This window comes from Aethalodelphis obliquidens, unplaced genomic scaffold (genome assembly GCF_003676395.1).
Source record: "Aethalodelphis obliquidens isolate GAN/ISIS:26980383/991018 unplaced genomic scaffold, ASM367639v1 scaffold45, whole genome shotgun sequence".
NCBI lineage: Eukaryota > Metazoa > Chordata > Mammalia > Artiodactyla > Delphinidae > Aethalodelphis > Aethalodelphis obliquidens.
The window spans coordinates 1,719,754-1,746,360 of record NW_020837989.1 but is presented as its reverse complement, the minus strand read 5'-3'; the positions used below and the strand labels follow the sequence as shown (position 1 = coordinate 1,746,360).

The 26,607-nt window shown below is 45.1% G+C and overlaps 1 protein-coding gene across 1 annotated transcript in view; it reads left to right on the top strand.

Moving 5' to 3' along the window:
* CYFIP2 (cytoplasmic FMR1 interacting protein 2) overlaps positions 1-26,327 on the top strand; it is a 131,019-nt gene extending 104,692 nt beyond the window's left edge. Inside the window, exons 27-31 of the mRNA XM_027081428.1 lie at positions 13,335-13,407; positions 13,873-13,967; positions 19,429-19,667; positions 21,258-21,405; positions 23,657-26,327. Coding sequence (XP_026937229.1) covers positions 13,335-13,407; positions 13,873-13,967; positions 19,429-19,667; positions 21,258-21,405; positions 23,657-23,824 — 723 coding nt within the window. The 3' untranslated portion in view covers positions 23,825-26,327. The remainder of the gene's footprint in view (positions 1-13,334; positions 13,408-13,872; positions 13,968-19,428; positions 19,668-21,257; positions 21,406-23,656) is intronic.
* Positions 26,328-26,607: the final 280 nt, after the last annotated feature.

The window sequence follows — 26,607 nt, the reverse complement described above, 5'->3', positions numbered from 1 at the left end:
CCTCTCACTGTTGTGGCCTCTCCCGTTGCGGAGCACAGGCTCTGGACACGCAGGCTCAGCGGCTATGGCTCATGGGCCCAGCCGCTCCGCGGCATGTGGGATCTTCCCGGACCGGGGCACGAACCCGTGTCCCCTGCATCAGCAGGTGGACTCTCAACCAGTGCACCACCAGGGAAGCCCTGACCTCATTTTTGTAATTTATAGAGGCATCTGCTAGTGCTGAACTCAGTCACGACTCTCATGCTGCCCATCTGTTTTATTTGTGAGCAGGAAATAGCAGTTCAAGATCACAGAAAACCAAAGCTGGGGAAGCTGGCCAGCCCAAATTAGAAGGAGGCCACTCGGGTTTCTGAGCACTGCTGGGAGAGCACGCAGGACACCACTGTCGGCTGCCCTCCTCCCAGGGGCCCGTGGTAGGGAGACTTTCCCTCTGCTTCTAGGTCTTTGAGAGAAAAGAAAACAGTAATGCCTTCTCCCTGTGCTCAACTTAAGAGACATGTTTCCATCGAGCTTCTCTGAGGGTCACTGCCTTTCCATTCTTGCTCTGGGTGGAATTTACTAGTAGGTAAAGCATTAGGGGATAAAAGACAGCTGATTTGCCCATGTAGCAGCAAAAAGGATCTTCATACCATTGTGAATCAGATCATGCAACTCTCCAGCTTAAAACTGACAGGTGGCTTCGCAGTGTACTTAAAAATCTTTTCTTTTAATTTATTTCATTCAAGTATAGTTGATGTATAATGTTTTGTTAATTTCTGCTGTCATTGTACTTAAAATTCTAACTCCCAGCTTTGGCCTGTGAGGCCCAGATTATTCAGCTGTACCTTCTCCTCCGACTTCATCTCTTATTAGCACTCTCTCCCTGGCTGCACGGTCCAACCACATCAAGCACACGGCCGACTTTGAAGGTCAGGCTAGAGATAAGGAATCCGCGGTACCCTGAAGATCTGCACCAGGACCAAGGCTGAATCTTACTATCCTTGGCTTCTACCCTATTGCTTGCTCACATTTACCCCCTTGGCATTATAATTCAAGGGGCACCAAGAGCACCCCCAAAACAAAAGCATCTCTTCTGCTTTCTATCACAGTACATGAAATTCTCCTATTAGAGACTTAATTTGTTGATTTGAAATATTATCTGATCTTTAGAAGCCCCGCTAAAATACAAAGTCTGCTGAGACTGTTTGGGAGAAAGATAATGCTGTGCAAGCCAGTTCATTGGTGGGTATTCATTTATCAAATAATTGTGTTTTTTTAAATTTTTATTTATTTTATTTATTTATATTTGGCTGCATTGGGTCTTTATTGCTGCGTGCGGGCTTTCTCTAGTTGTGGCGAGTGGGAAGCTACTCTCCATTGTGGTGCACAGTCTTCTCATTGCGGTGGCTTCTCATTGCGGAGCACGGGCTCTAGGCGCGCGGGCTTCAGTAGATATGGCTCACGGGCTCAGTAGTTGTGGCTCACGGACTCTAGAGCGCAGGCTCAGTAGTTGTGGTGCAAGGGCTTAGTTGCTCCGCGGCACGTGGGATCCTCCCGGACCAGGGCTGGAACCCATGTCCCCTGCAGTAGCAGGCGGATTCTTAACCACTGCACCACCAGGGAAGTCCGTCAAATAGTTTTGAGGAGTAGGAAGATCACTCAGGAAAAGGTGTGGGGGAACTAAAAGACCTCCAGGCAAAAACAAAAACAAACCAAAGGAGAACACTGAAGTAGAAACTCTGTACTGTGCTTGGTGAGATGTTGATAGTATACACTAAGTGATAGAAATAGATTACAGAAGAATAATATTTTATATTCCATTCTTATTTAAAATATATGCTTAAATGTTTTATGCATGGAAAAACCTGGCAGGATAAACCCCAAAAGGTTATCAGTGATGACCCCTGGATGATGGGGTTATACATTTTTCCTTTTATAAACAAAAATGTATCTGCATCTTCTATTTTTTCAAAAATAGCCAGAAAGAAAGGGGCTAGAGTGACAGTTTTAAAAATATATCTAACACATTGCACAGTGACTGTATTTAACAGCACTGTATTATATACTTGAAAGATGCTAAGAGAGTAAATCTTAAATGTTCTCACCGCAACAATAAGAACAAAGATGGCAGTTGTGTGAGGTGAAGAATGTATCAACTAACCTATCGCGGCAGTCATTTAGCAGTATGTACGGGTATCAATCATCACATCATACACCTTAAACTTAGGCAATATTATATGTCAATGATCTCAGTATATCTGGGAAAAAAAGCTGTGTCCACTAAATTAATAGTTTTTCAAAGGATAGTCTTTTCCTAGAGGGTGAATTAAGTATTGGGTGCATTTCCAGAAGAAAATGACAAATGTCAAGTCAAATAACACATGTAAAGTGATTAAAATGTTAGATTAAAATGTTGTTGTTGTTGATGGACCTTAGAAGCAGCCACTGCCTCTTGGTCATGGTTGGTACGTGAGATGACCCCGGGGCCATCATTAGCACATATGTTGCCTTCAGGCAAATCATCCTTTCTCAAGATCTTCCACCTCCTTCTTTTGATTATTTTCATAATATATTGATGTTTTTATGGAACAAAATACATCTGCTGGAAAATCATTATAAACAATCGATCTCTGATGTCTACGATATGTTTGGCACCCCCTAGGATGGGATACCCTTGAACAATACACTGTCTGCATAAACCATTCACAGCAGCCCTGGGTGATACTTTTTTGTCATCTCTGCTAGAGATTCCCCCCCCAAAAAAATAAATCCTTATCTCCCCCCAAAAAATAAATCCTTATCTCCCAAAAAAGAAGAGTGGTCTGAGACCCCTGGAGACTGCTTCCTTGTCCTGACATTCTAGCACTGGAGTTTGTCCTACTTTGGTATCTGGGAGGCAACTAAAGTACCCACTTCCTCTTGGTCAGATGTACAGTCCATATAGCAAGGCAATATGGCAAGACATAGGACGCTAACGAGGTATTATTAACCAGTCAGCTGTTTCCGTTTCAGGGCAGTAAGATGGAAGGAAGACTGTGGGTCTTTGTTCCAATTAAAACTCAGACTTAATTCCATGTTTTTCCCAGTCCATGAATTTGCTAATTTCACATTCCAGTGATTTGCAATGAACATAGTTCCCTGGGGCCTTTGCTGTTGCATTGGCTGTATGGCAGGCCCAGCCTCTCCCTCCCAACACCCAGCATTTGAGGTGTGCAGTCCAGTGGTTCTGAAGAGGTGTTCTGGGTGGCACAGTCCGCTGGGCTTCATGACGAGTAAGGGGAACTCAGATGATGAGGACATCTTCCACCCAGCAGGTTCTAACTGGTCACTTAGAGTTTTTAAATCAGCATTCCCAACTTGAGACTTCGTACAGGCACACGGAAGTCCTCGTGCTTTTGTCCCTCTCAAGAAAGACCTATGTCCATTCAGCAGAGCAGGATGAAAGAACAGGGTAAGGTTGGTTTTAGAAAAGATGATTGTCCTATAGCCCCAGTGCAGGTCAGCCAGACCTAGATCAGCAAGAGAATTCTGAGAGGTCTCAGCTACAGCTTATCACACGTTTCTTTATTAGATAAGTATTACCGTATACCCTGCCTATATCCAAAAGAATATGCAGTGCCTCATACTTAAAGAAATTGTTTTGCTGAGTCTAGGGACGATGACACAGCATAAGACCAAAAAGGCATGAAGAGGCAGAGGGGAAGGCCAGGGTGTGTTACATCAGGCTCCCTCAGCCCAATTTCAGGTCGATTCCCAGGTACTCTCCTGGAAAGGGTATATCTTTGGACTCAGAAATCCTGGATTCAGGTCTTACCTCCGTGCTTGACAGCTATGAGCCTCTGGGGAAATGATTGAATCCCTGAGCCTTAGTTTCTACAGCCCCAAAATGCTGGGGCTAGGTCCCTACTTCCCAGAGCCTTTGTGTGAAATGAGGTTACCAGAGACCCCTCCCTCCTCTTCCCACAGCCCAGCAAGGATGCTTTGACTCGCCTTCCCTGGAAGTCGCCTAAAGCTGAGGGGTCTGACTGCCTGCAGCCCCGTCAGCCCACCCCTCCGTTACTTGCCCGCTGAGCAAATGATTTCCTGCTCTCTACACACCAGCCATCTCATCTCCGATCTTATCTTCCCTCTGTCTGTGATTGCACATTTCCTGCCCATCCTCCCAGGCCCATCTCAGGGCCATCAGTACCTCATTCCCCCCAGTTCTCATGTTCAGCACACATTTTATCGAATGCCTGTTCTCTGCAAGACACCTGGTGTTATTTCTCCCTCCTACAAGTCTCTAGAGCCCTTGGTTGCAGACTTCTTTTGCGCCTAGCGATTCTGTTTATTTCCCAGTCACAGGTATCTTTAACCTCTTCCCCTACTATATTATAAACTTCATTAAAAACTAGTTTTTCCAGTCTTATCTGTCATCATGTTTCCTGCAGCATCCAGGCCCCACTCCAGTCAGAAAACAGTAAGCACTCAGTGGATGTTTGGTGAGCTGAGGGAAGGAAGGAAGAGGGAGCATCAAGTGCATAGGGGTAGCATTCTGCCTCACACCTGGCTGGAAAGGTGGCCTGCCACCCCCGTTCAGGTGTGTATGGGTAGACATGGACGTGCCCAGAATTTATCAGTCTCCCCTTCATCTCAGGTACCACTTTGCACCTTGTCTTTCTTTGGTCTCATAGAGTCAGAGGAATTGAAATATCTGGAAAGGTCTGGTCACCTGGAGAAGCACCTACTCACATCTACCCTCGCACTTGTGTATTCCTTTTTCCTGGAGTCAGTTTCCATCCTCGTGCTGACGATCCCCAAGTTCAGATCCACTCTGTGGACCCTGGGGGGCCCTAGGCCTTATGTCTCGTTGCCTTTTAGACATCTTCTCTTGAATGTCCACAGAAATTCACCTTGCCAGGATCTGATCTCAGCTTCCTCCTGCCTGCAAACTCACTGTGTCTTCTGACCCTGTGAATAGCTCAGCATGGGTGTCCTTTCCCTCCCTCTGCTGTCATATCCAGTCTGTAGTTGGGTCTTTGATATCTGCTCCCAGCTCTCTGTCTCCTTTGCCACTGCTTCAGGCCCTGCGAACTCTCGCTTGGCCTATTCCAACACCCCTTTTGCCCTCCCCCAGTGCTTTCTCTCTTGTAGCCAAAAGGTGAAACTGCAGATGTGATCATGCCACTTCCCTGATTAAAACCATCAGGATAGCATCCAAACACCTGCGCAAGGCTTACAAGATCCTGCTGTTGCCTCCTGTTCACGCCTCCTTCCTCACCTCATGCCACCTTCCCCCAGCACTGAAAGCTTCAGTCTTATTCAGCTGTCACCCACTCACCCACTGTGGTCCCTCCTGCTTTGGGGCCTTTCACAGGTGCTGTTCACCCTCACCTGTCCAACACTTAGCCCTTGTTCAGGTCTCAGCTTAGCATTTCCTTCTCCAGAAAGTCTTCCCTATCATTCTCCTCAGAAGTCTGGAATGATTACCCCTATTATATATTCCTGTAGTACCCCAATTGTAGCACTTAACTAGAACTACCCATTTTACCTGTTTTCCTCCTCATCTTGGTAAGGACCATGCATTAGGTCTGCCTCACTTACTGCTGTATCTCCAGCACCTTGCAGAGAGACTTGGTATAACAGATGCGTACTATTTGCTGAATGAATAAATGAACGGTTTAATTTCTGCTCAGGCTATATCCTAGTCAGAATGAAAGTGTTGAGAATTTGGGACGTCCTTGTTTGGTCTCTACATAGTATTATACCCATGTTCTCTATATTCCTCTTATTGGCCTTTCATAGCAGGTAAAATGCAGGTCCTGAGTATGGCTAGTCCCTCCGAAAAGACTCTTGATCAGTGTTTGCATGGGATGAAGCACCCTGGGCTGGGGCTGGATTAGAGAGCTCAACCGGCTTGGTGAGGGACCTGAATGAATAAGGGCTCTGATCAGTTTTTTAAAAGAAAACTACTGTAGACTGAAGGGTCTTGGAAGAGTCCTAGAAGGTGAATCTCGAATGGGACTTTGCAGGATGGACAAGAATGATGTGGTTTGGGAGGGTTGAGGAAGAAGGAATTTATAGGGATAGGTTGACCACATGAGTGGTCTGGTTATTTACCTTGCAATCACACCAGTAGAACTTCAAAAATTAGTTGCTTGTGAAGAAATTGTCTACACAAATTCAGGATAGAAATTACCTCTGGAGTTTGGGGAGCAGAGGTTTCAGTAATTGCCTGTTTTTCAGCTAGAAGATGGCACAAGACTCTTTTCTTTCTTCTTCAAACTGCATATGTATGTCACAATTTTTAAGTTTAAAGAATGTTAGTTGATAGGACCAAAAGCCTAGTAAATAAAGCAACAAATGATGTGATCCTATCAGACAGGAGTGAGGCTAAAACGTTTCGCATGTAGTGAGATTTTAAAGTAATTTCCTCCTGTCTCTATTTTTAATAAGTGAATGTGTTTTTCATAAAGTGTGTATATATAATGGGGGCGGGGGGTATATTTCAAGCTTCCCAAGGCTTTGGCTGCATAGGCGACTATGGGAAAGCAGTGGGTGTGGAAGTGAGGTGGCCCTGGGTCTCGGTGTCAGCCCTGCTGCTTCCTTATCACTTTGTGGACCTGGTTGGGACACTCCATCTCCCCAAGAGTCTCAGCGTCCTCACAGGTAGGATGGGAATTGTAAGACCTATGTCACAGGGTGCTCAGAGCTGTGAAGCAGGTAACGGGTACAAAGCACCTGGCACAGAGTCTAGGGGAGGGACCCTTACCGACCATTTAATCCAGCCTCTTCATTTTTAAACTGTTCTTAATTGCACACAATAAATCAAATAGTACAGATGAGCTTATGGTGAAAAAGATCATTCTTGCCTCCGCTGGGCGTCTCCCCGCCTGCATCTCAATCCCCAGGGCAACCTGCTTTAATCCTTTCTGTTTCTAGTTCTTTTAGTTGTTATCTCCATAACGCTTCGTAATATGAGGCTAACCTCTATTTTCTTCATGAGCAACTTTAAACAATACTTATTTTCTCCCTAGTTGGAAAGATAAGACTTTTAGCTCATTTACATCTGTTCCCTCTCTTCCTCTCAGTATTTGATTATGTTACATTCTATTACTTCTGTTGTTTTCCCTTGTAATCAGAGATAATCTACTTACACCTCTGTTGCTTCTTTCAGTAACATTATTTAGTATTTTGACTCGAAATTAACAGTCCTAGTTTCCACTCCTAGACTTTTACCTCCGACCTCCTGTCAGCTACCCTTTTACCTTTATACTGGCACAGCTGTATTTTTTGTAACATTTGTATTTTGTTCTGCATCTGTGATTTGTTCCTTAAGTGTAGCCTAAAAAAAAAAAGAGAGAAAAGACAACAGTATTTTTCATGTTATTAATCCTATGCAAATATTGTTCCTTGCTTGGCCAAGTGTCATGACCAGGGATTTTGTTTCCTTCCCTCTGATTCCAGCATCAAGACCCCAAAAGCTCCTTACTTTAAAGTTAAGAAGAATTACTTTCAGATTTTTTTCCCAGATTAATTTTTTGAAGTAATATATATTTAATGTAGAAAATGTAGTAAATACATACAAGTAGGAAAAAACAGGAAGGAAGAGGGAGAGGAATAGAAAATGAAAAGACACCTGAAAATCCAGCTTTATGGAGCATTTACTAGAAATACTTCACATAGTGTTCATACAGGGCAATCAGTACATTGAAGAGAAAATACTTCCTTTATTGATAAGGGGAAACATCTATGCCTACATAAGCAAACCGAAAATAGGAAGGATTCTGTCCTAACTCTAAATTCCCTTGTGTGTCACAGACTTTCAACTTTTATTCTACATACTTATTGAGCATCTGCTATCTGCCAGGCACTGTGCTTACTCTTTCTTGCGAGTAAAATATGGTCAAAAATAATCATTGTCCCTGCCTTCCTGAAGGTTACATTCCAGTAGGGAGAGGTAGATATTAATCAAATAGTCACATGTGGGCATGTATAATACAAATTGAGTTCAAATGCTGAAAGGAAAAGAGCTTGGTTCTTTGAGGACATATAACAAAGGGACCGCATGGACAGGGAGGTATTGCAGTGGTCCAGGAAGTCTCCCTGGAAGGAATGATGCTTGAATTGAGATCTGAAAGAAGAGTGGGAGGACTTCCCTGGTGGTGCAGTGGTTAAGAATCCGCCTGCTAATGCAGGGGACATGGGTTCAAGCCCTGGTCCAGGAAGATCCCACATGCCATGGAGCAACTAAGCCCGTGCGCCACAACTACTGAAGCCTGCGTGCCACAATTACTGAAGCCTGTGTGCCTAAAGCCCGTGCCCTGCAACAAGAGAAGCCACTGCAATGAGAAGACGGCACACCACAATAAAGAGCAGCCCCCACTCTCCGCAACTAGAGAAAAGCCCGCGTGCAGCAACGAAGACTCAATGCAGCCAAAAATAAATAAATTAATTTTTAAAAAAAGTGGGAATTTACTAAGCAAAGGAGGCGGGGTGGGAGAAATAGGTTAGGGAGCATTCCAGAGAGAAGGCAGAAATTCCGTGATGAATATGCAGACGGTGAATTCAAGTAACAGAAAGCTGTTGTGGCTGGAGCAGAAAGAGCTGGCAGGGAGTGGGGAAGAAACCCATTCTAGGTGGCCTTCACAGTCTAGGGGCTGGGTGGGTTCCTAGCAGAGTGGAAGGCCAGATGCCATCCTTTAGGTTAGAGGTTGGATGAGAAGGTGGTGTATATTAGCCTGAGTGCCCACAGAGAAGTCTGTTCAGATCCCTGACACAGGCTTTTGTGTGCTCTGAACTGGACATTTTTATCAGCCGCCATGGCCTCAGCTCATGAATGCCAAACAAGCACCTTCCACAAAAGGCGTTGCAGGGTATGTAGACACCTCATCATGCAAATGGCCACATAGCTCATCTTTGGGGACCTTCCAGGCAAATGCTTTCCCACCTCTATGAGGAAACCACATCCTTCTCTTTCTTCACCTTCAGTAACAAATGGCATTACAAGGTAGAGAATACACAGGAAGCATGCCAACAGGAAGCACCCCCAAAGAACCTCTGGTCCTGCAGGTTGCAAACTCGAGTGGGAGGCGCAGGGTGCAGAGGGGGGCTAAATGGAACACTCCTGTCTCCCCCAAGGAAATCTGAAGTGGAAGCTCATCATGTAAAATGAATAAAGCAACAACATTGGTCTTGTTGTAGGGGGCCCAGAACCTTCTTCCCCTTTCTCCATCCCCTAAGGTGGCTTCTAAGGTCAGTTTTATTAACAAAATAGAAAGTTGATATTCATGCAAGGGGGCAACTTTCCTAGTAAGAAGACATTTCTAGGTGCAACTGAAAATTTTGGAAGAAAAGTAAACAAGAAAGATAAGAAAACTTGGCAGTAGGGCTATGTGTACCAATCCTCTTCTTGGAATACTTGCGTAATTCCTCATTGCACTTAAATTCCAGACTTCCTACCGTACTACAAGACCTCGCATGATCTGGCCCCTCCCTTCTGTTAGGAACTAAGACTGTACTATGACTACCTGCGTCACTATACTCCAGCTTACTCTCTGCCTCAGCACCATTGCACTCACCTCCTATCTGCATGGCTGGCTCCTTCTTTATTCCGTTCTCTACTTAAATATCTACCCCCTCAAAAGGGTTTCCCCTAACCACGCTCTCTGAAGTAGTCCCTTCCCCACTCCCAGTCACTCTAGCCTGGTACCCTATTGTGTCTTACCGCTATCTGAAATTTTCTGGTGTGTTTTACTTGTTTTTATCTCTCTCAACTACAATGTAATTTACGTGAGTACAGCGATCTCGTTCAACATTATATCTGCAAAGCCTAGAACAATGCCTGGTACTCAGTAAATGTTTGTTGGATGAATGGATGTAATAGTATTCTCATATATGGAGGATAGTCATGTGGATAAAAAAATTCATTTATTCATCTAAGAAACGTGAGATAACACATATTCATTCATTAATAAATAATTATTGAGAGACTATCATGTCCTAGGCACTGGGGATAAAAGGTAAAAATAGAGGCGGCATCCCTACCCTTAAGGAGCTCATAGTGTTGTGGTCAATGTGGAGAAATGTGGAGAGGATCCAAGACATGAGGACTTACTGGTCATGGGACGTGAGGAAGAGAGACGAAAAATGAACCCCGGGTTTTAGACTTGGGCAGGTGAGGAGATTATTGTGCCATTCTGGGAGCAAAGGAACCTCAGATAAGAAGGGGAGAAGAAGGTCAGCTTTAGAAATGTGGAGCTGTGGAATATCCAGTGGAAATATCCAGTAAGGAGGTAGATATCCAAGTCTTGAGCTTGAAAGAGAAGCCTGGCTGGAAATACAGAGCTGGTGAATCAAAGGCAGTGCTTGTAGACATGGGAGTAGGTGAGACAAAGTAGGTAAAATGAAGTGAGGAGAAAAAAAGAAAGAGGGACCTTGGAGAAAACCAACATCTAAAGGGTGGTTAGAAGCCAAACCTGCAAAAGAATCTAAAAAGGAGAAATCAAAATAATGGAAACCACAGAACTCATTGTCATAGTAACCGAGGGAAGACAGTGCCTGATGCATTAGAGATGCCATAGTACGAGGACTGAAAGGTATCCATTGAACTTGGTAGCCTTCAGTAATCTTTTCCATAGCCATTGCCATGGCGTGTTATAGCTGGGCGTGATATTTTTGTTTGCTGTGAAGGGAAGTGAAGACTGGGAAATGGAGAGAGAGGTAGAAAGCTCTTGTAAGGTGCTCGGCCCTGAAAGGAGGAGAAAGATGGAAGGGTAGCTGAAGAATCTGGCTAGAAAAACACATTCAGTAATACTCTAAAGAGCAGAACAAGGATCTTGAATGGAAACTACTGGGAGGCTGCCTTGGTTTAAAACTTTGTAACCATTAGAATTGTTCAAAAATGGGTTGGGCTGCCTCCAGAAGTACTGAGCTCTTGATTACTAGAGGTATCGAAGAATAGCCTAAACGTTATAGTATATTAACAAAGAGTAAGGTGTTCAATCAGTAGTCTAGGCTTCCACCATAAGAAACTGGAGAAAGAAAAGCAAATTAAACCCAAAGCAATCAGAAGAATGGACATAATAAAGATAAGAACAGAAATCAGCAACATTGAAAGCAGAAACACTATAGGGAAATATAAATGAAACTAAAAGCTGATTCTTTGGGGAAAAAATCGATAAAATTCATAAACCTCTAGCCAGACCAAGAAAAAAAAAGAGAAGACACAAATTACCAGTATCAGGTATGAAATAGGGATATCACTATAGATCTCACAGACATCACAAGGATAATAAAGGCATACTACAAGCAACCCTAAGCCCATAACTTAAACTTGGATGAAAGGAATCAAGTCTTTGAGTCACAGAAAACCCCAAAACTCACTTAAAAAAAAATCGATAACTTGAACAGTACTATATGTGCTAAAGAAATTGTATACCTAGTTAAAAAAAAAAAAAAAGACTTCCAACAAAGAAAACTCCAGATACAGCTGGTTTCACTTGTGAATTCTACCAAAAATTTAAGGAAGAAATAATAACAATTCCAGAAAATAGAAATTCCAGAAAATAGAATACCAAAAATTTAAGGAAGAAATAATAACAATTCCAGAAAATAGAAAAAATAGAACTCTTTCCAACTTATGAGGTCGGCATTACCCCCTAATACCAACACTGACGACACTTGAAAACTCCAAATCAGTGTCTCTAATGGATATAGAGTAAAAATCCCCCCAAAAATATTAGCAAATAAAATCCACCAATACATAAGGAGGATAATGCATCACAACCAAGTGAAGTTTACCCCAAGAATGCAAGGCTGGTTCATCATTCAAAAATCAATCCATATAGGGACTTCCCTGGTGGTGCAGTGATTAAGAATCCACCTGCCAATGCGGGGGACACAGGTTCGAGCCCTGGTCCGGGAAGATCCCACACGCCGTGGAGCAACTAAGCCTGTGTGCCACACTACTGAGCCAGCGCACCACAACTACTGAAGCCCACGTGCCTAGAGCCTGTGTTGCACAACAAGAGAAGCCACGGCAATGAGAATCCTGCACACCACAATGAAGAGTAGCCCCTGCTCGCCGCAACTAGAGCAAGCCCACATGCAGTAATGAAGACCCAACGCAGCCAAAAATAAATTTAAAAAATTAAAAAAAAAATCAATCCATGTAATTCACCATGTTAATGAATGAAGAGTAGCCTGAATAATCAATAGGCAAGTTTTCAGATTATATGATGAATCAAAGGATCTAAGCTTAGACATAGCAGTAAAGACCAAGTTAGTTAATTTACTGGTTTGGGGAGGAACAGATTAATTAAGAAAGTGAAGAAATTTCCCCTCTGGCTAAGAAACTGAGAATGACAGTCAGATCAAGCAGGTCTCTCTGGAGAGTTCAGTTGTCCTCCTTCTGTCATCCTCACTTCAAAGACTGAGGGAGTTTAGGGGTTTCTTTCTTGAGCAGCTGGCCTGCTAGATTTCCAGGATGGCCATGTTCTACCCATGCCTGGTTAAGAAAGCCAAGGGCCCTCACAATCCTGATTTTCTCAAGATTCTTTAGAAGCCAAGACTATCAGAGTTGAATGAAGGCTGGATCTTACCTAATCCAGATCCCCACACAGTTTAAAGAAGAGAAACCAAGACCCGTGGAGGGTGGGTCGTGTAGGTCCCCTTCCCCGTCACTGAAATCCAGTGATCATTAGCTGGTCCTGGTACAGTAAGCCCATTTGACCATATCTTCCAGGCCTGTCCTCCCCCAAACTTTCTCCTCCAGGCTTTGTAGTACACGTTTGCTTTTAGCCTTTACTTTTATGCATAAAGAGTCCCCATCAAAACCTGTCTGGGTCCTAGTCCCTCTTCCCTCACCAGTTGGAGTCTGGGGTGGAGAAAAGCAACCAGACCCAGGCCTTCACACAGAGGCATCCTGTATTACTGGATTGGAGGATTGGTCTAGCTACCTGCTTTGAGCCCATAGGCCTCACAGCCAACCAGATGAACATAGTCTGGGTCCATCATCTCTATTTGATCCCACTGCCACTTTGAATTCTTTCAACAAATTCCATATAAGATTGTAATGAAAATGTACTGCACACTCATTATGTCCAGGGTCTGTGCTATGAGGCTATACATTCTCTCACTATCCTCACAGTAACCCATTAAAATAGGTACTGTTCTCATCCTCATTTTGCAGATAAATGAATAGGCTCAGAGAGGTTAAGCAACGTGCTTAAGATCCCACAGCTAGTTAAGTAGAAGTGTTAGGATTTGAACCCAGGTCTGGCTGACTCCAGTGTTCAAGCTTTTAGTAATGAAAATTCTTTCTGATTTAAAATAAAAATGGTTTTCTCTTTCTTTCCCTCCTTCTCTGTTTTCAGTCTCAGGAGGAAGTCTGTGATTTGCTCCATGCTGCACCCTTCCAAAACATCTTGCCTAGAGTCTACATCAAAGGTAAGAAACCACTGCCAGCAGCTGAATGGCCAGTCTGAATTTGCACCTCATGCTCACTTAATCCCAATAAACTCAGATGTGCAGTCAGAAACGGAGAAGTTGAGAGCTTTGGACAGCTATTGGGCAGTCACAGAATTGGAAATGTGTGCTCCAAATGCTCCAGGCCTTGGTCCTTCTAGAACATCCCTAGTAAGTTGCTGTCTAGCTTGGTTGGTCTAAATCCTTCAAGTGATGGGGAACTCACCACCCCATGAGGTAGATGATTCCACTGTTGGGCACAGATAATAGAACATTTTCCTTGTAGTGAGTCCTGATCACACTTGCCAGAACCAGGGAAAACAGTTCTACACGCTCCATCCAAGTGTTGGAATACAAATACGTCACCAGGTCCTCTGAGAGCTCTCCCTTCCCCATTTCCCCTGGTGTGCCCTGAATCTCATTTTCTGCCTACTGTTCCTTTTGCAGAGGGGGAGCGTTTGGAGGTCCGGATGAAACGCCTGGAAGCCAAGTACGCGCCACTTCACCTGGTCCCTCTGATAGAGCGGCTGGGGACCCCTCAGGTACGATCCTCCTGTCACGGACTCGGAGAACCAAAAGGAACTTTAGAGGGAGAGAGAGCATTTGGTCCAACCTCCTCATTGTACAGATGGGGAAACTGAGGCCCAGAGAGAGAAACAGAAAGTCTAACAGCACACAGCCTGTTAGTGGCAAGGGCAGGTCTCGAATGAGTTTTGCTGACTCTCAGGCCTGCACCCAGTATCATCTATCCTGCCAAGAAAGAAGGAAGTCAGACAAGTATCTGTCACTCCCCGTTAGGTACGAAGAATTCTGCTGAGTTATCTCTCAGAATTAGAACCGCACGCCCTGTGAACCGGCAGTTCATCTCTGGGTATCTTTGCTAAAAAAAAACTCTTACAGGAACACAAGATGTTTACCACGGCATTGTTTGTTAAAGCAAAAAACTGCAAACAACCTAAATGTCAGTCAGTAGAGTGTTGACTAAATAAAATGTGGTAAAATCATTCAAATGATGAATACCTGCTACATAATAATGAAAAGAAAAACATCAGATCTAGATGCGTCAGTGTGGACAGGCCATAAACACATGGTTAGGTGAATAAAGCAAGGTGCACCACAGGCCATGGAGTGTGATGCTATTTGTGTTGTTTTTAAAACACATACCAAAAAACCATATTAAGTAAAACTTTTCCTAGGAAATGAAAAACACCCAGTTCATAATGGTGGCAACCCCTGAAGAAGGATGAAAGGGACAGAGACGGGTGGGGAGATCAAAGAAGGCAGCTCTATCTGTAATGTTCTAATATTTTTGAAGGTGAATGAGCTCAGGTGTTAAACCTGAACGTGGAGATGAGTAAAACAGGGCCCCTGCCTTGGGAGGACTCACAAACCGTGCAGGCAGTCAGGAGAGAAGACACTTTGGAGGGGGAAAGGGGTGAAACAAACAGCATGTGCTGTCTCCTTTCAAGTTGATTCAGGTTGAATCAAGCATTTGGTGGTGGGGCAGGGCACGGATCAGGGTAGGAATTCAGGAAGAAGAGAAAACAGGGCACTGCAGCGAGACAAGCCAGTATGGCTTGTTCCGTTTCACAGAACCCAAAACCGACTGTTGAAAAGGTTTAGGATTCAGATCCGCTCTTGGACTAGCATCCCTAAGGTCCTCTCTCCTATCATCACAAAAGCTCATGCATCAGAATTCTCATCCTCCGCAGAGGGCGGAAGGCGGCCTCTTCTCTCGAAAAACGTGGCAAGTGTTGGAGCCCATGACAGGGCCCCATCTGCCCAGGTGTCACACTGATGAGCAGCCCCAGCCACACCCCCTGCAGGCCACCCACCTCCTACTGAAAACAGTGACTAAACATTTAGTGACATTTGGGTTCTTTAGTCACCACAGAGAGAATGTAGATACTGTGAAATATGCACATTTTCTTTTTTGGCCTTCCGGGGCTGAACACAGGAGATCCTCTAAAGATTGCCTTCTAGGGAGAAATCCCCCAAGCCAGCGACATATAAATGTGTCTGCTCCACTGTTGGTGTCATCCTACAAGAATCTGGCCTCTCACACCCAGGCTTCGGCATGTGTTTCCACTTAGAAGTCTGTGAATTCCTTCCCTGTTCTGATGAACACTATTTCCTTGGGACTGATAGAAATCTCAATTTGTCAAATGCTGATGTTTAACAAACAAAAGCCTAGACATTCTGCCGGAGAGGAAATGCCAGTTTTATAAGTCTCCCAGCCCTTAAGAAATAGTCCAAAACTTAGTCCTCCTGTAGACCAGAGAAACATTTTTAAAATATGAACGTCCAAGCTTGCTGGGGTTCAGGGAACTCACATAACTTCTAGGTCGGTGACAGGGAAATTCTGCTACATGTTTAATGTTGGGAGAGTTTAACTGTATTGCATTGCTTGTATTTGTTTCTAGGAAAAATTGAGGTGACCTGGTTTGTTGCCCAGTGCTATCATGAATTAATGTTCTGTCAGGGAGTTGAAGGACTCCTCTTTCCAGCTTTACCCCTGAATTGTTGCATAATCTAGTGCTAGACATTTAATATCTTGGTCTTTGTTTTCCCATCTATAAAATGGGCGAATAGCTGTTTTGTCTTTTTAGCTGAGCTGCCTTTCACAATCACTGTGATAAACAAATAAGTAAAAAGCTTCTAAAAAACAGAAAGGAAAGAGCGAGCATGGAGATATTTTTCTCCAAAGTAACCTAAATGTAATCAAAGTACTCCATGCAGAAATATGTTTCCACATGATTTCACAGACGCTTTTTCTATACCCTTGTTAACTCAGAAAAGAATGGCAGGAAGAGAGAGAAAAAAATTCCCCACTGAGTGGAACAGAAATGGCTAAAATTTATGTTAAACATACACACATAGTGTATATATATATATATATATATATGAAACACAAAGTCACAGATTGAGGGTATATGCAACAAACAATCTTTAGTGCACTTTTTCAGATTAGAAGGACACTCATATCAAAAGAAAAAAGAGGGCTTCCCTGGTGGCGCGGTGGTTAAGAATACGCCTGCCAGTGCAGGGGACACGGGTTTGAGCCCTGGTCCAGGAAGATCCCATATGCCATGGAGCAACTAAGCCCGCGTGCCGCAACTACTGACCCAGCGCTCTAGAGCCCGCAAGCCACAACTACTGAGTCCGTGGGCCACAGCTACTGAAGCCTGAGTGCCTAGAGCCCGTGCTCTGCAACAAGAGAAGCCACTGCAATGAGAAGCCCACGCACCGCAACGAAGAGTAGCCCCCGCTCACCGCAACTAGAGAAAGCCCACGTGCAGCAACGAAGACCCAGTGCAGCCAAAAATAAATAAATAATTAATTAAAAGCAAAAAGAAAGAAAAAAGGGCATGAAAGAAAACTCACAGCCTAAGAAATATAAATGCCAACAAACAGGAGAAAAAGTGTTCCGCTTTACCGGTGATCAATGAAACGTGAAAGAGAAGGATATAGCTCTTCATTTCGCAAGTTGGCTAAGAACTTTTCTTCATGATAATGAAGTAACTGCTAAAGGCACAAGGAACAGACTTGACACAGACAGATGTACAGTGGTTCAGCTTTTCTTGGGACTAATTTGTCACTATGTAACAAAAGCCTTTTAAAACTGCTTATACTCTTTGACTGAACAGTTCTAGGATTTTATCCTAAGAAGATAACCAGAGAGAAGCTCAAAAAGTGTAATATATAAGGATAATTACTTACGAGTTGTCTATAATGATGAAAACTTGCGAGCAATTTAAAATAACCAACAGGAATAGAGAACTAAGTAAATGACGTATGTCAATGGCCATTTTATGTAGCCATTAAAAAACCATATTACTGAATATACTAAAGGAAATTTATTTTTAGTACCAGTATCTTAAGAGAAAAAAACAATGTAGATAGTGTGACCCAAACTGTGTTAAAATAGATACATATACACGCTCACATACATAAACACAAATAAATCATACATAAGTATTTTAAGAAAGCTCATCTGTGGGTGATGGGATTTATGGGAGATTTTTATTTTCTTATAACATTTTTACAATTTTTTTTTCCAGATTTTACTCTTGTAGCTCATAGGAACACCCATAAAGGTAAACAGTTTTTCAGGAAAGGGGCAAAGCCCCTAACCATTTCAGTCAAGGCCCTTTGGTTGGCTCTGATTGGGGGGGGGTCATCAGAGTTCAAAATCTGTCTGCAGGTTTATAAACCCTGTTGCTAATTCTTTAGATCCTCCCACAGTTGTCAGGCCCTGAGAACTGATACAGACTAACTAAATGCACAGGTTAACTAGTAAGCCAGAACTCTCTGTATTAATTTCTGAAGGAGAATAATCATGACTCGAGAACAGACGTGGGTTCTTTATTTACTGAGCATCTTCGCTGTACCAGGCACTCTCTTTCTAAAGTGGAGAGCCCTGTCAGGGTCCAGATACTACCACAGGGAGTTGCCTGGTGAGAACAGAGTCAAGCACTGGGGTCAGGGTTTTTGAAAATAAGTATTTCTAGCTAACTGTGGCAGCTTCTCTGCGCTGGAGCGATCTTTCTCTGCCACCAGAATCAAGATGAGTCACCGTGAATCAGGGTTCCCTCTTGTGTTCGAAACACAGGTCGTAAGCTCTTCTTCCCCAATTCACGTTTTTCGTCCTAGACTTCTTTCAGTTTATAGCTGTCATGACAGCTACACTCCTGACCCACATTCCTAAAGGGCTCCAGCGCTGGTGTTTCCTGATTTACTTCCCTTCATGGATTAATTTAATTGAGGCCGCCCTCTTTCTAGGGGCTGTAGGGTGTGGGGAGCGTGCAGGGAGCAGGCAGGCAGACTCCACCCAGCCACACTGTACACTGAGCTCTCGGGCGGGCCCGCCCTCTGGGGAACTGATCCCAGGAGTGCCCTGTGAACCTCTCTGTCTCTGAAGCCGGCCCTCTTAAGCTTTGTCCCTAGATTTGGAGATTGTACTTGGACCTTAGATGTTAATATCTGTTATCCTTGCACATGGCTTTGAGACCTCTACCCCTAGATAGTTTCTGCTCCTGCAGACGGTAATGTGTTTTGAAGTACTAGTCTAGCTGGCTGATTATTAGAGATGTAGTAACCAGATGCCATATGAGAAGCCAGTTTAAATTATTAAGGAAGGTTGTTAACAGTGGTCAGAGAACTTGTAATGGGAGGAATAACCTGTAAAATCAGCGACAAATTTTTAAGAGTAACATATGCTTATTGTAGCACATTCAACTGTACAGAAGTATTTATAGTAAAAAGTGAAAACCCCACCTGCTTCTCCAAGCCCATCTGTTCCCACAACTGATGTTAATCCTTCTAGAATGTTTTACACTCTCACCCCCCCCACACACATACATGCGTACAGTTTTGTGTGTCTGTCTGTGGGATTGTGTTACTGATGTCTTTTAATAGGATTGTAGTACACGTCCTCTTCTGCAACTTGCTCTATTCACTTAACAATTTAATCCACAGCTCTAGACTACTAGGATTCAAATCCCAACTTTTCCACTCACTGACTGCCTCTCTGAACCTCAGTTTCTTCTTCAATAAAATGGGGATAATAATGGCATCTTCTTCATGGGGTTTATGTAAGGAGTAAATAAGGTAAGTACTTAACGAATGCATAGGACAGGGCCTGGTGTATTACACACACAGTGAGTGTGTGCTAGTAGTCGTAACAGTACAGCAGTAGCAATAGTACTAGTAGTAGCATCATCTCAGTCTTTTCAAAGGCTACCTAGCATTTCATTATATAGGTGGATTGAAATTTTTTTATACTATTCCTCTAGCGATGGCTCCTCAATTTTACTTACCCCAAGACTTCCCCCTGCGCTTGAACTCAGGTTTATAAAGTTAGTGCCCTGCTCTGGGCAAGACCTCAGTTCTGGTGGATGAATTACAGATGCAGCCAGCTCTGGGGTTTGGGAATATCGGGTGAGAGGTAGAAAATGGGGTCTGAGGTGTGACTGGCAGGTGTATGTACTCTCCCGTTCCCAGCAAATCGCCATCGCTCGGGAGGGCGACCTCCTGACCAAGGAGCGGCTGTGCTGCGGCCTGTCCATGTTCGAGGTCATCCTGACCCGCATCCGGAGCTACCTGCAGGACCCCATCTGGCGGGGCCCCCCGCCCACCAACGGCGTCATGCACGTCGACGAGTGCGTGGAGTTCCACCGGCTCTGGAGTGCCATGCAGTTCGTCTACTGCATCCCCGTGGGGACCAACGAGTTCACAGCTGAGTGAGTAGCCCCAGGGAAGGTGGGGTCGCCCCTCCAACCTGCTCATCCCCCACCCGAAGAGCCATCGGGCAGCCAGAGCTCAGCCAGAAAGGAGGGCAGGGGCGGGGTTGTCCAACAACGGTTTGTTGAGCACGTGCTGTATGTCGATCAGGGTTCTAGGTGCCGGACATGCATCTGTGCAGAGCAAAAGTAGACAGTTCCTGGTATGTGGGGTTGACAGGGCCAAGAGAAGACTAGAAAATAGATATAAGGTGCATCGAATGAGGTCCCTTGGCAGCGAGGGCAGGAAGGACAACAGATGCCCATGAAGAGAGACAAGTGGATTATAGGAATTTAATTCACAGACGACAGCTGAGCTGGAACACTGCTTAGGATTCAGCTCTTAGAGGGGAGAAGGGGACCCCACAGGGAAGGCTCCAAGTGGTTGAAGACAGACATGGAGTGTGTGCACATCGGGGCCTTGGACCTCTCAGGGCCTGTCTTCACGGGACTAGAAGCTGGGCCTATGGAAGGGGCGGGGGGGGGGGGGGGGGCCTGGGGAGGGGGGGGGGGTGAGGGGGGGGGCGGAGCTCTGGCGAGGGCTTGGTATTAAGATCTCACCGCCCACCCCAGCAGAGCTCCAGGGGTCGTAGAACAGAGACAGGCTCCCCTGGCAGAAGGTGGGCCCCACCTTGCTCATGAGGCCTCTGCTCCTAAAAAGCAGGGGTGCCTTTGAGAGGAACCCAGTCCTGTTCTCAGAGAAGACAGAAGCAGAGCCCCATTCTCCCGTCACTCACCCAGCTACACAGCAAGAGCAGAGTGGTGAAGAGGGCAGACAAGGCCTGCCCTCCAGGAGCCAGGAGCTCTGGAGGAAACACGCACAGGGGCCAGAGAGGCCTCCCCGAGAGAGTGGTGCTGGGAGTGGGACGGGAAGGCTGTTTCCAGAGCAGCTGCACTTTCCGCGACAGCGGTGGGGAAGCTGGGAAACCTTCCCAGTGGGCTGCGCTGCATTCAGGGGCGAGCGATCCAGCCAAGAGATGCCCCACGGCCTCCCAGATTGCCCAGGTGGCTGTTGAGAGTTGGGGGCGTGCAGGCTGGGCTTCACCAGACCCAAGAGGACTGGCAACCCTGCACACCAGCAGCGTCTGTTCATGCCCCATCGTGTCCCTCCCCCACCCCCAGTCCCTGCCCTCTCCACCTACACTGGCCAGCTGGTCTCCTGGTTTGAAACCACCCTTCCCCTCCCAGGTGTTCTCTGGTTCCTTTCCAGAGCCAAGACAGAGCTTCATCAGAATTCTAACTGGCTACATAAATCTCAAAGACTGGTTGGATTTTTTTTCTTGCAAATTTGTCTTCTTCAAAGCTGATTTTTCTTACATTAGTGGGGTGACAGACTGACACCTCTTTATGGCTAGCAGGGCTTATAATATAACCACAGTCCCAGGAACAAATGAGTCTACACTCACAGCTTCCCTTGTACCCCTTCTACAGATTAAGAGAATTGGCCCAGAGGTGAGCCAGCTCACTAGCTGTACTGCTGGTCCAAGATGAGGGTCCCTTCCCCCTCTGTCTCCTGCTTCTCACTCCAGCTGCTTCCTCTCCCACTCCCAGGCAGTGTTTCGGAGATGGCCTGAACTGGGCTGGCTGCTCCATCATCGTCCTGCTGGGCCAGCAGCGTCGCTTCGACCTGTTCGACTTCTGCTACCACCTGCTGAAAGTACAGAGGCAGGACGGGAAGGATGAAATCATTAAGAATGTGGTAAGCAGCTCGTGGCTGGGTCCTGGGAGTGGGGGCCAGGCCTGACCAGCAGGTCTTTCATCGGCAGAGGAGGGGGAGCTGCTTATGGAGGCCAGCTCCCCACACCGCAGCAGGTAGGTACGGAGACATTCAGCAGCTGGTGACCTTCTCGTAAGAAGCCGTGAGTCACTGGCTCGTAACCCACTGGGATGAATCACGTCACCCCGCAGGGCAGGGCCAGCCTCCAGACCTGAAACACACCTTCCCTGTGCCAGTCAGACTCTGCTAATGCTGCTTCGTCATCTGCACAAACTCTGACTGAACACGAAAGTTGTGCAGCCACGGGGATGGGATGAGCGCCGCTGTCGTGTGTCGGGTAGGCAAGGCTGCTGCGGGAGCATCAAGAAGGGCTGTCTAAAGCAGGCTGAGGGGCTGGGCAGGGGCCTCAGAAGGCTCCCCCTAGAGGTGATGCTTGGGCAAAGTCCAGAATGACCCGCTGCAAATAGCCAGGCAGAAAATGGGGTGCGGGATGGGGAGAATGTTCTAGGCAGAGGGAACAGCTAGAGCAAAGGCACAGAGGCATGAAGATGTATGGCTGGAACAGAGGGTGGGTCTGCAGGACCTGCTGAGAGGAGAAAGAGGCAGGAGCCACCTCAAAGGTTTTTTGTTTGCTTTGAGGTAGAACATACGTTACATAAAATTTGCTGTTTTAGCTATCTTTAACTGTTTACTGCATTAAATTCACTCACCTTGTTACTCCATCACCACCTCCATCTTCAGAACTTTTCATCTTCCCCAGCTGAAACTCTGTGCCTAGGAAACAGTAACTCGCCATTCTCCCTCCCCTCAGCCTCTGGTAACCACCCTTCCACTTTCTTTCTCTGTGAGTTTGACTGCTCTAGAGGTACTTCGTATAAGTGGAATTCTCACTCGGCATAATGTGTTCAAGGCTCACCCTGTCGTAGCACGTCAGTATTTCCTTCCTTTAAAGGCTGAATAATATTCCATTGTACGTATACACCGCATTTTGTTTATCCATTCATCTGTCGATGGACGCTTGAGTTGCTCCCGCATTTTGGCTGTTGTGAATCGTGCTGCTGTGATCATGAGTGTACAAATAACTGTTCAAGACCCTGCTTTCATTGCTTTGGGGTATATACCTAAAATTGGAATTGCTGGATCATGTGGTAATTCTGATTTTAATGTTTTGAGGACCACCATACTGTTTTCCATAGTGACCACACCATTTTACATTCCCACCAGCAATGCACAGGAGTTCCAATTTCTCTGTATCTTCCCCAGCACTTGTTATTTTCTGTGTATCTTTGGAAATAGCCATTTTAATGTGTGTGTGAAGTGGTATCTCATTGTGGTTTTGATTCACATTTCCTTAGCAATTAGTGATATTAGCATCTTTTCATGTGCTTATTGGCTATGTGTTTATCTTCTTTGGAGGAATGTCTATTCAAGTGTTTTGCTCACTTTTTAGTTGGGTCATTTGGCTTGTTTTTTTTTGTCTGTTTGTTTTGCTGTTATTTAATTGCGGGTGTTCTTTCTATATTCTGGGTATTAACCCCTTATCAGATATATGATTTGAAAATGTTTTCTTTCATTCTTTGGGTCACCTTTTCACTCTGTTGATAGTGTCCTTTAATGCAAATAAGTTTTTAATTTTGATGTATTCCAATTTATTATTTATTACCTGTGCTTTGGTGTCATATCCAAGAAATCATTGCCAAACTCAATGTCGTAACGCTTTTCCTCTGTTTTCTTCTAAGAGTTTTAAAGTTTTCACTCTCATGTTTAGGTCTTTAATCCATTTTGAGCTAATGTTTTGTATATGGTGTAAAGTAAGAATCCAACTTCTTCTGTGTGTGGATATCCAGTTTTCCCAGCACCGTCTATTGAGAAGACCATTCTTTTTCCATTGAATGTTGTGGGCACCCTTGTCAGAAATCATTTGACCATATATGAAAGGGTTTATATCTGGGCTGTCTGTTTCATTGGTCCATTTGTCTGTCTTCATGCTAGAACCACATGTTTTGATTACTGCAGCTTTGTGGTAAGTTTTGAAACTCAAAGCGTTTTATGGTCAAGTTCACATTTCACTGTCAAGCTCTGGGCACCCATAGAAGGCCTTTAAGCAAGAGAGTGGCATGATCATTGAAGCATCAGGACCCTGGACCCCACCCTCAACTGAATTCTTCCCTTTCTCTTGATTTCTCTGTCCCCTCCTCCCATCCCTAACCTGCACGTCCCTGTCCTTCTACAGCCCCTGAAGAAGATGGCAGACAGGATCAGGAAGTACCAGATCTTGAACAATGAGGTTTTTGCCATCCTGAATAAGTACATGAAGTCCGTGGAGACGGACAGTTCCACTGTGGAGCATGTGCGCTGCTTCCAACCACCCATCCACCAGTCCCTGGCCACCACCTGCTAGGCGGAAGGTCCTGCAAACCCTCGACCTGGAGGAGAAGCAGGAGAGAGAAAGCCACAACCAGCCTGCAACAGGGTCTGACTGGACAGTGTGTGGGATGGACCTGGAAGGAAACAAGAACCTCCCCAAACACATCTGCACCTCCTGAGGGCTGGGCCTGTGCATGCTCTCCCACAACATCTCCATGGTGGTTTCTCCATAGTGTAAATGGAAAAAAAAAAAAAAGAAAAGAAAAGAAACAGGGCAGTGTATGCTTTTTTCTTTTTTCCTTTTTTTTCCCTCAGCTGTGTTAAGAGCCCTAGTTTTACCCTTTCTCCATCTCGTGGTCCCCTACATCTGTGGTTGCTTCCCAAGACCTCCTCCTCAGATGGAGACCTCCAACCCAATGCCCACGTGCCACCCCAGGACTGAAGTCTTAGAGATGGAGAAAAGAGTGTGGTGATGCCCCAAGATGTCAGCCTGGCCATGCTTCCACTTCCTAGCATCTTCACCTCCTCTGGTTCCCTCCCTCCACTTCCCAAGATGGCATCTTCTTCTGCTCTGGACGCCAGGGATTCTACCACCAAGAATACTCCTGGACCAGGCGCTGAGAGCCATGGTGAATGGGAGACGAGGTTCCTGGTATTGGTACCATGGTAGATGGTGTTGTGGTGTTGCCTTTGACCTTCCATGGACTCCCAAAACCACATTCTGACTCCCCTCTCAGGGCACTCCTAGAGAGAATTCAGAAATGCATTCACAACTGGAATGGGTGAGTAGAATTGGGGTAAGAAGATGGTCAGAACCGCTATGTAGAAGCAGTATTTAAGAACACAGCCAGGGATTCCATAGTTCAAAACAGAAAGCTATTAGACCACCTCATCTGCTTGATGGTGAGAGGGTCCTTTATTCATTGAGCAAATGCTTAGTGAGCACCAAGTTGCACAGGGTAATGGACACTGGGGCTACAGCTTTGAACAGGCCAGGCATGCACTGCCCACAGCATTAGCCAGCGACCAAATTAGGGGCCACTTCTTGGCACAGAATCTCTCATCAAGGAAAACTGTCACAAGAAAGAAAATATTAAAGGGTTATTTTAATAGAAGCCAGAAACATCTTGGGGTCAAGGAGGTAAGGAATATAAATAATACTTGTCAACGAGCTTTTAATACCAAAATATACCCCAAAGAGGAATCCTGTTCTAGTGAATCAGGACTTTTGTTGTCCTAGAAGCTGAAAGATTCCGGAGACATTTTATCTTTGGCTGTCAACTTCCTTGATGTTCCTTAACTTAGATTTTGAGGTATGGGGTATATCTCAAAGGGACGTGTCTACTTCCTTTTCCCTGAACCAAAATTCCCTGCAGAATCTCCTACCAAGCATGGGGAGACTGTTTAGAAGGATGGAAGCCTTTGGGAAGTGAATTTCTCATTGCAGAGCACCTCATCATCAAAGGGAATCTGTGACCCTGAGCTTGTAAGAACATATAAAGTGAGACATTGGATATTTCTCCCCCGGCCCAGGAAGGAAAAGAAAGAGAGAAAATAGAACAGTAATGATCTCCTCCCTCAGGGCAGATGAATGGAAATGGTTGCCATTAACCAGATGGCCCACTTCAACCCCATGGCAAGAGCAAAGAAATGTCCATAGCAAGAGGTTTGTGTTACCCACTCATGCTCACCAGGGAGGAGAGGTGGGGCTCGCCAAAGTATGGTCCAAAGGCCACATACATCAGGACCTCCTGAGATTAGCACGTTTAATGCAGATTCCTGGGCCCCATCTCACACCCATTGATTCTACAGCTCTGGGAGCAGGGTCAAGAAATCTGCACTTGCCACAAGCTGGATTGTTCTGTTGCACATGAAAGTCTGAGGACCACTGCTGTAGAGGCCCCCTGCACAGCTACCCTTGGGCTTTGAGCTCCCTCTGAGCCATGAAAGAAAATATTTGTTGGGAAGGAAAGTGAGTCAGGGTGGAAGCTGTCAGATCCTCCTGTCTGGAGCTGCCACTTCCTATTCTGATTTCTCATTTTTTTCTTCTTGATGACCATAGATGTATCCCAAAGGCAAAAGTGAGGCATTACACGACATGGGAGAACCACCAGGTAAAACTCACCTTCAAAACCCACATAAAATTTCTAAGCTCCAGAGCCTTCCGAGTCTTCACTCCTGTCTGGGAACAGTAGCTGGCTCACTCTCTCAGATTAAGTCTGGCTATTAAGTCCTGGAGATCATTCTAAATCCTTGACCATTGCTTTGCGGAGATTTGGATCACCGGTTGGATGAGATTGCTATTTCAACAGTCCACCCCTCCCACCCTGCATCCATAGCCCTGAATTTGACCCTCTGGGTAGAATCCTATTATCCTCAAGAGGTTTGATCCCAGTAAATTGAGGTCTTCACCTTTAGGAGAGACGGTTCATTTCCCTGGCTCACCAGCAGCGTCGACTTACGAACACCGAAAGGGTTTAATAATTCTTTCCTTCCTGGTGTTACTGCCCACCCCCACCTTTGATTTTTTGTGTATCTAAGAACCAGGAAAAATAAAAACTTAGGTTTTAAAAGGTTAAAACAAAATTCTGTTTCAGAAACTGTCAAATGTACCATATTTGTATTAAGAGTTGTTGGGGATTTTTGTACAATGAATTTACATTTATTTATGGTGACTTATATTTACGCTTGTGATCAAATAATGATGTTAAATTCTTAAATCATATTTGCTATGCAGCTGAAGATGATATTTTGCTTTGTATTTTGGGGTACCTGTGTTGAGTTGATAAACATTTCCATCTCCATTAAAACTGCTTC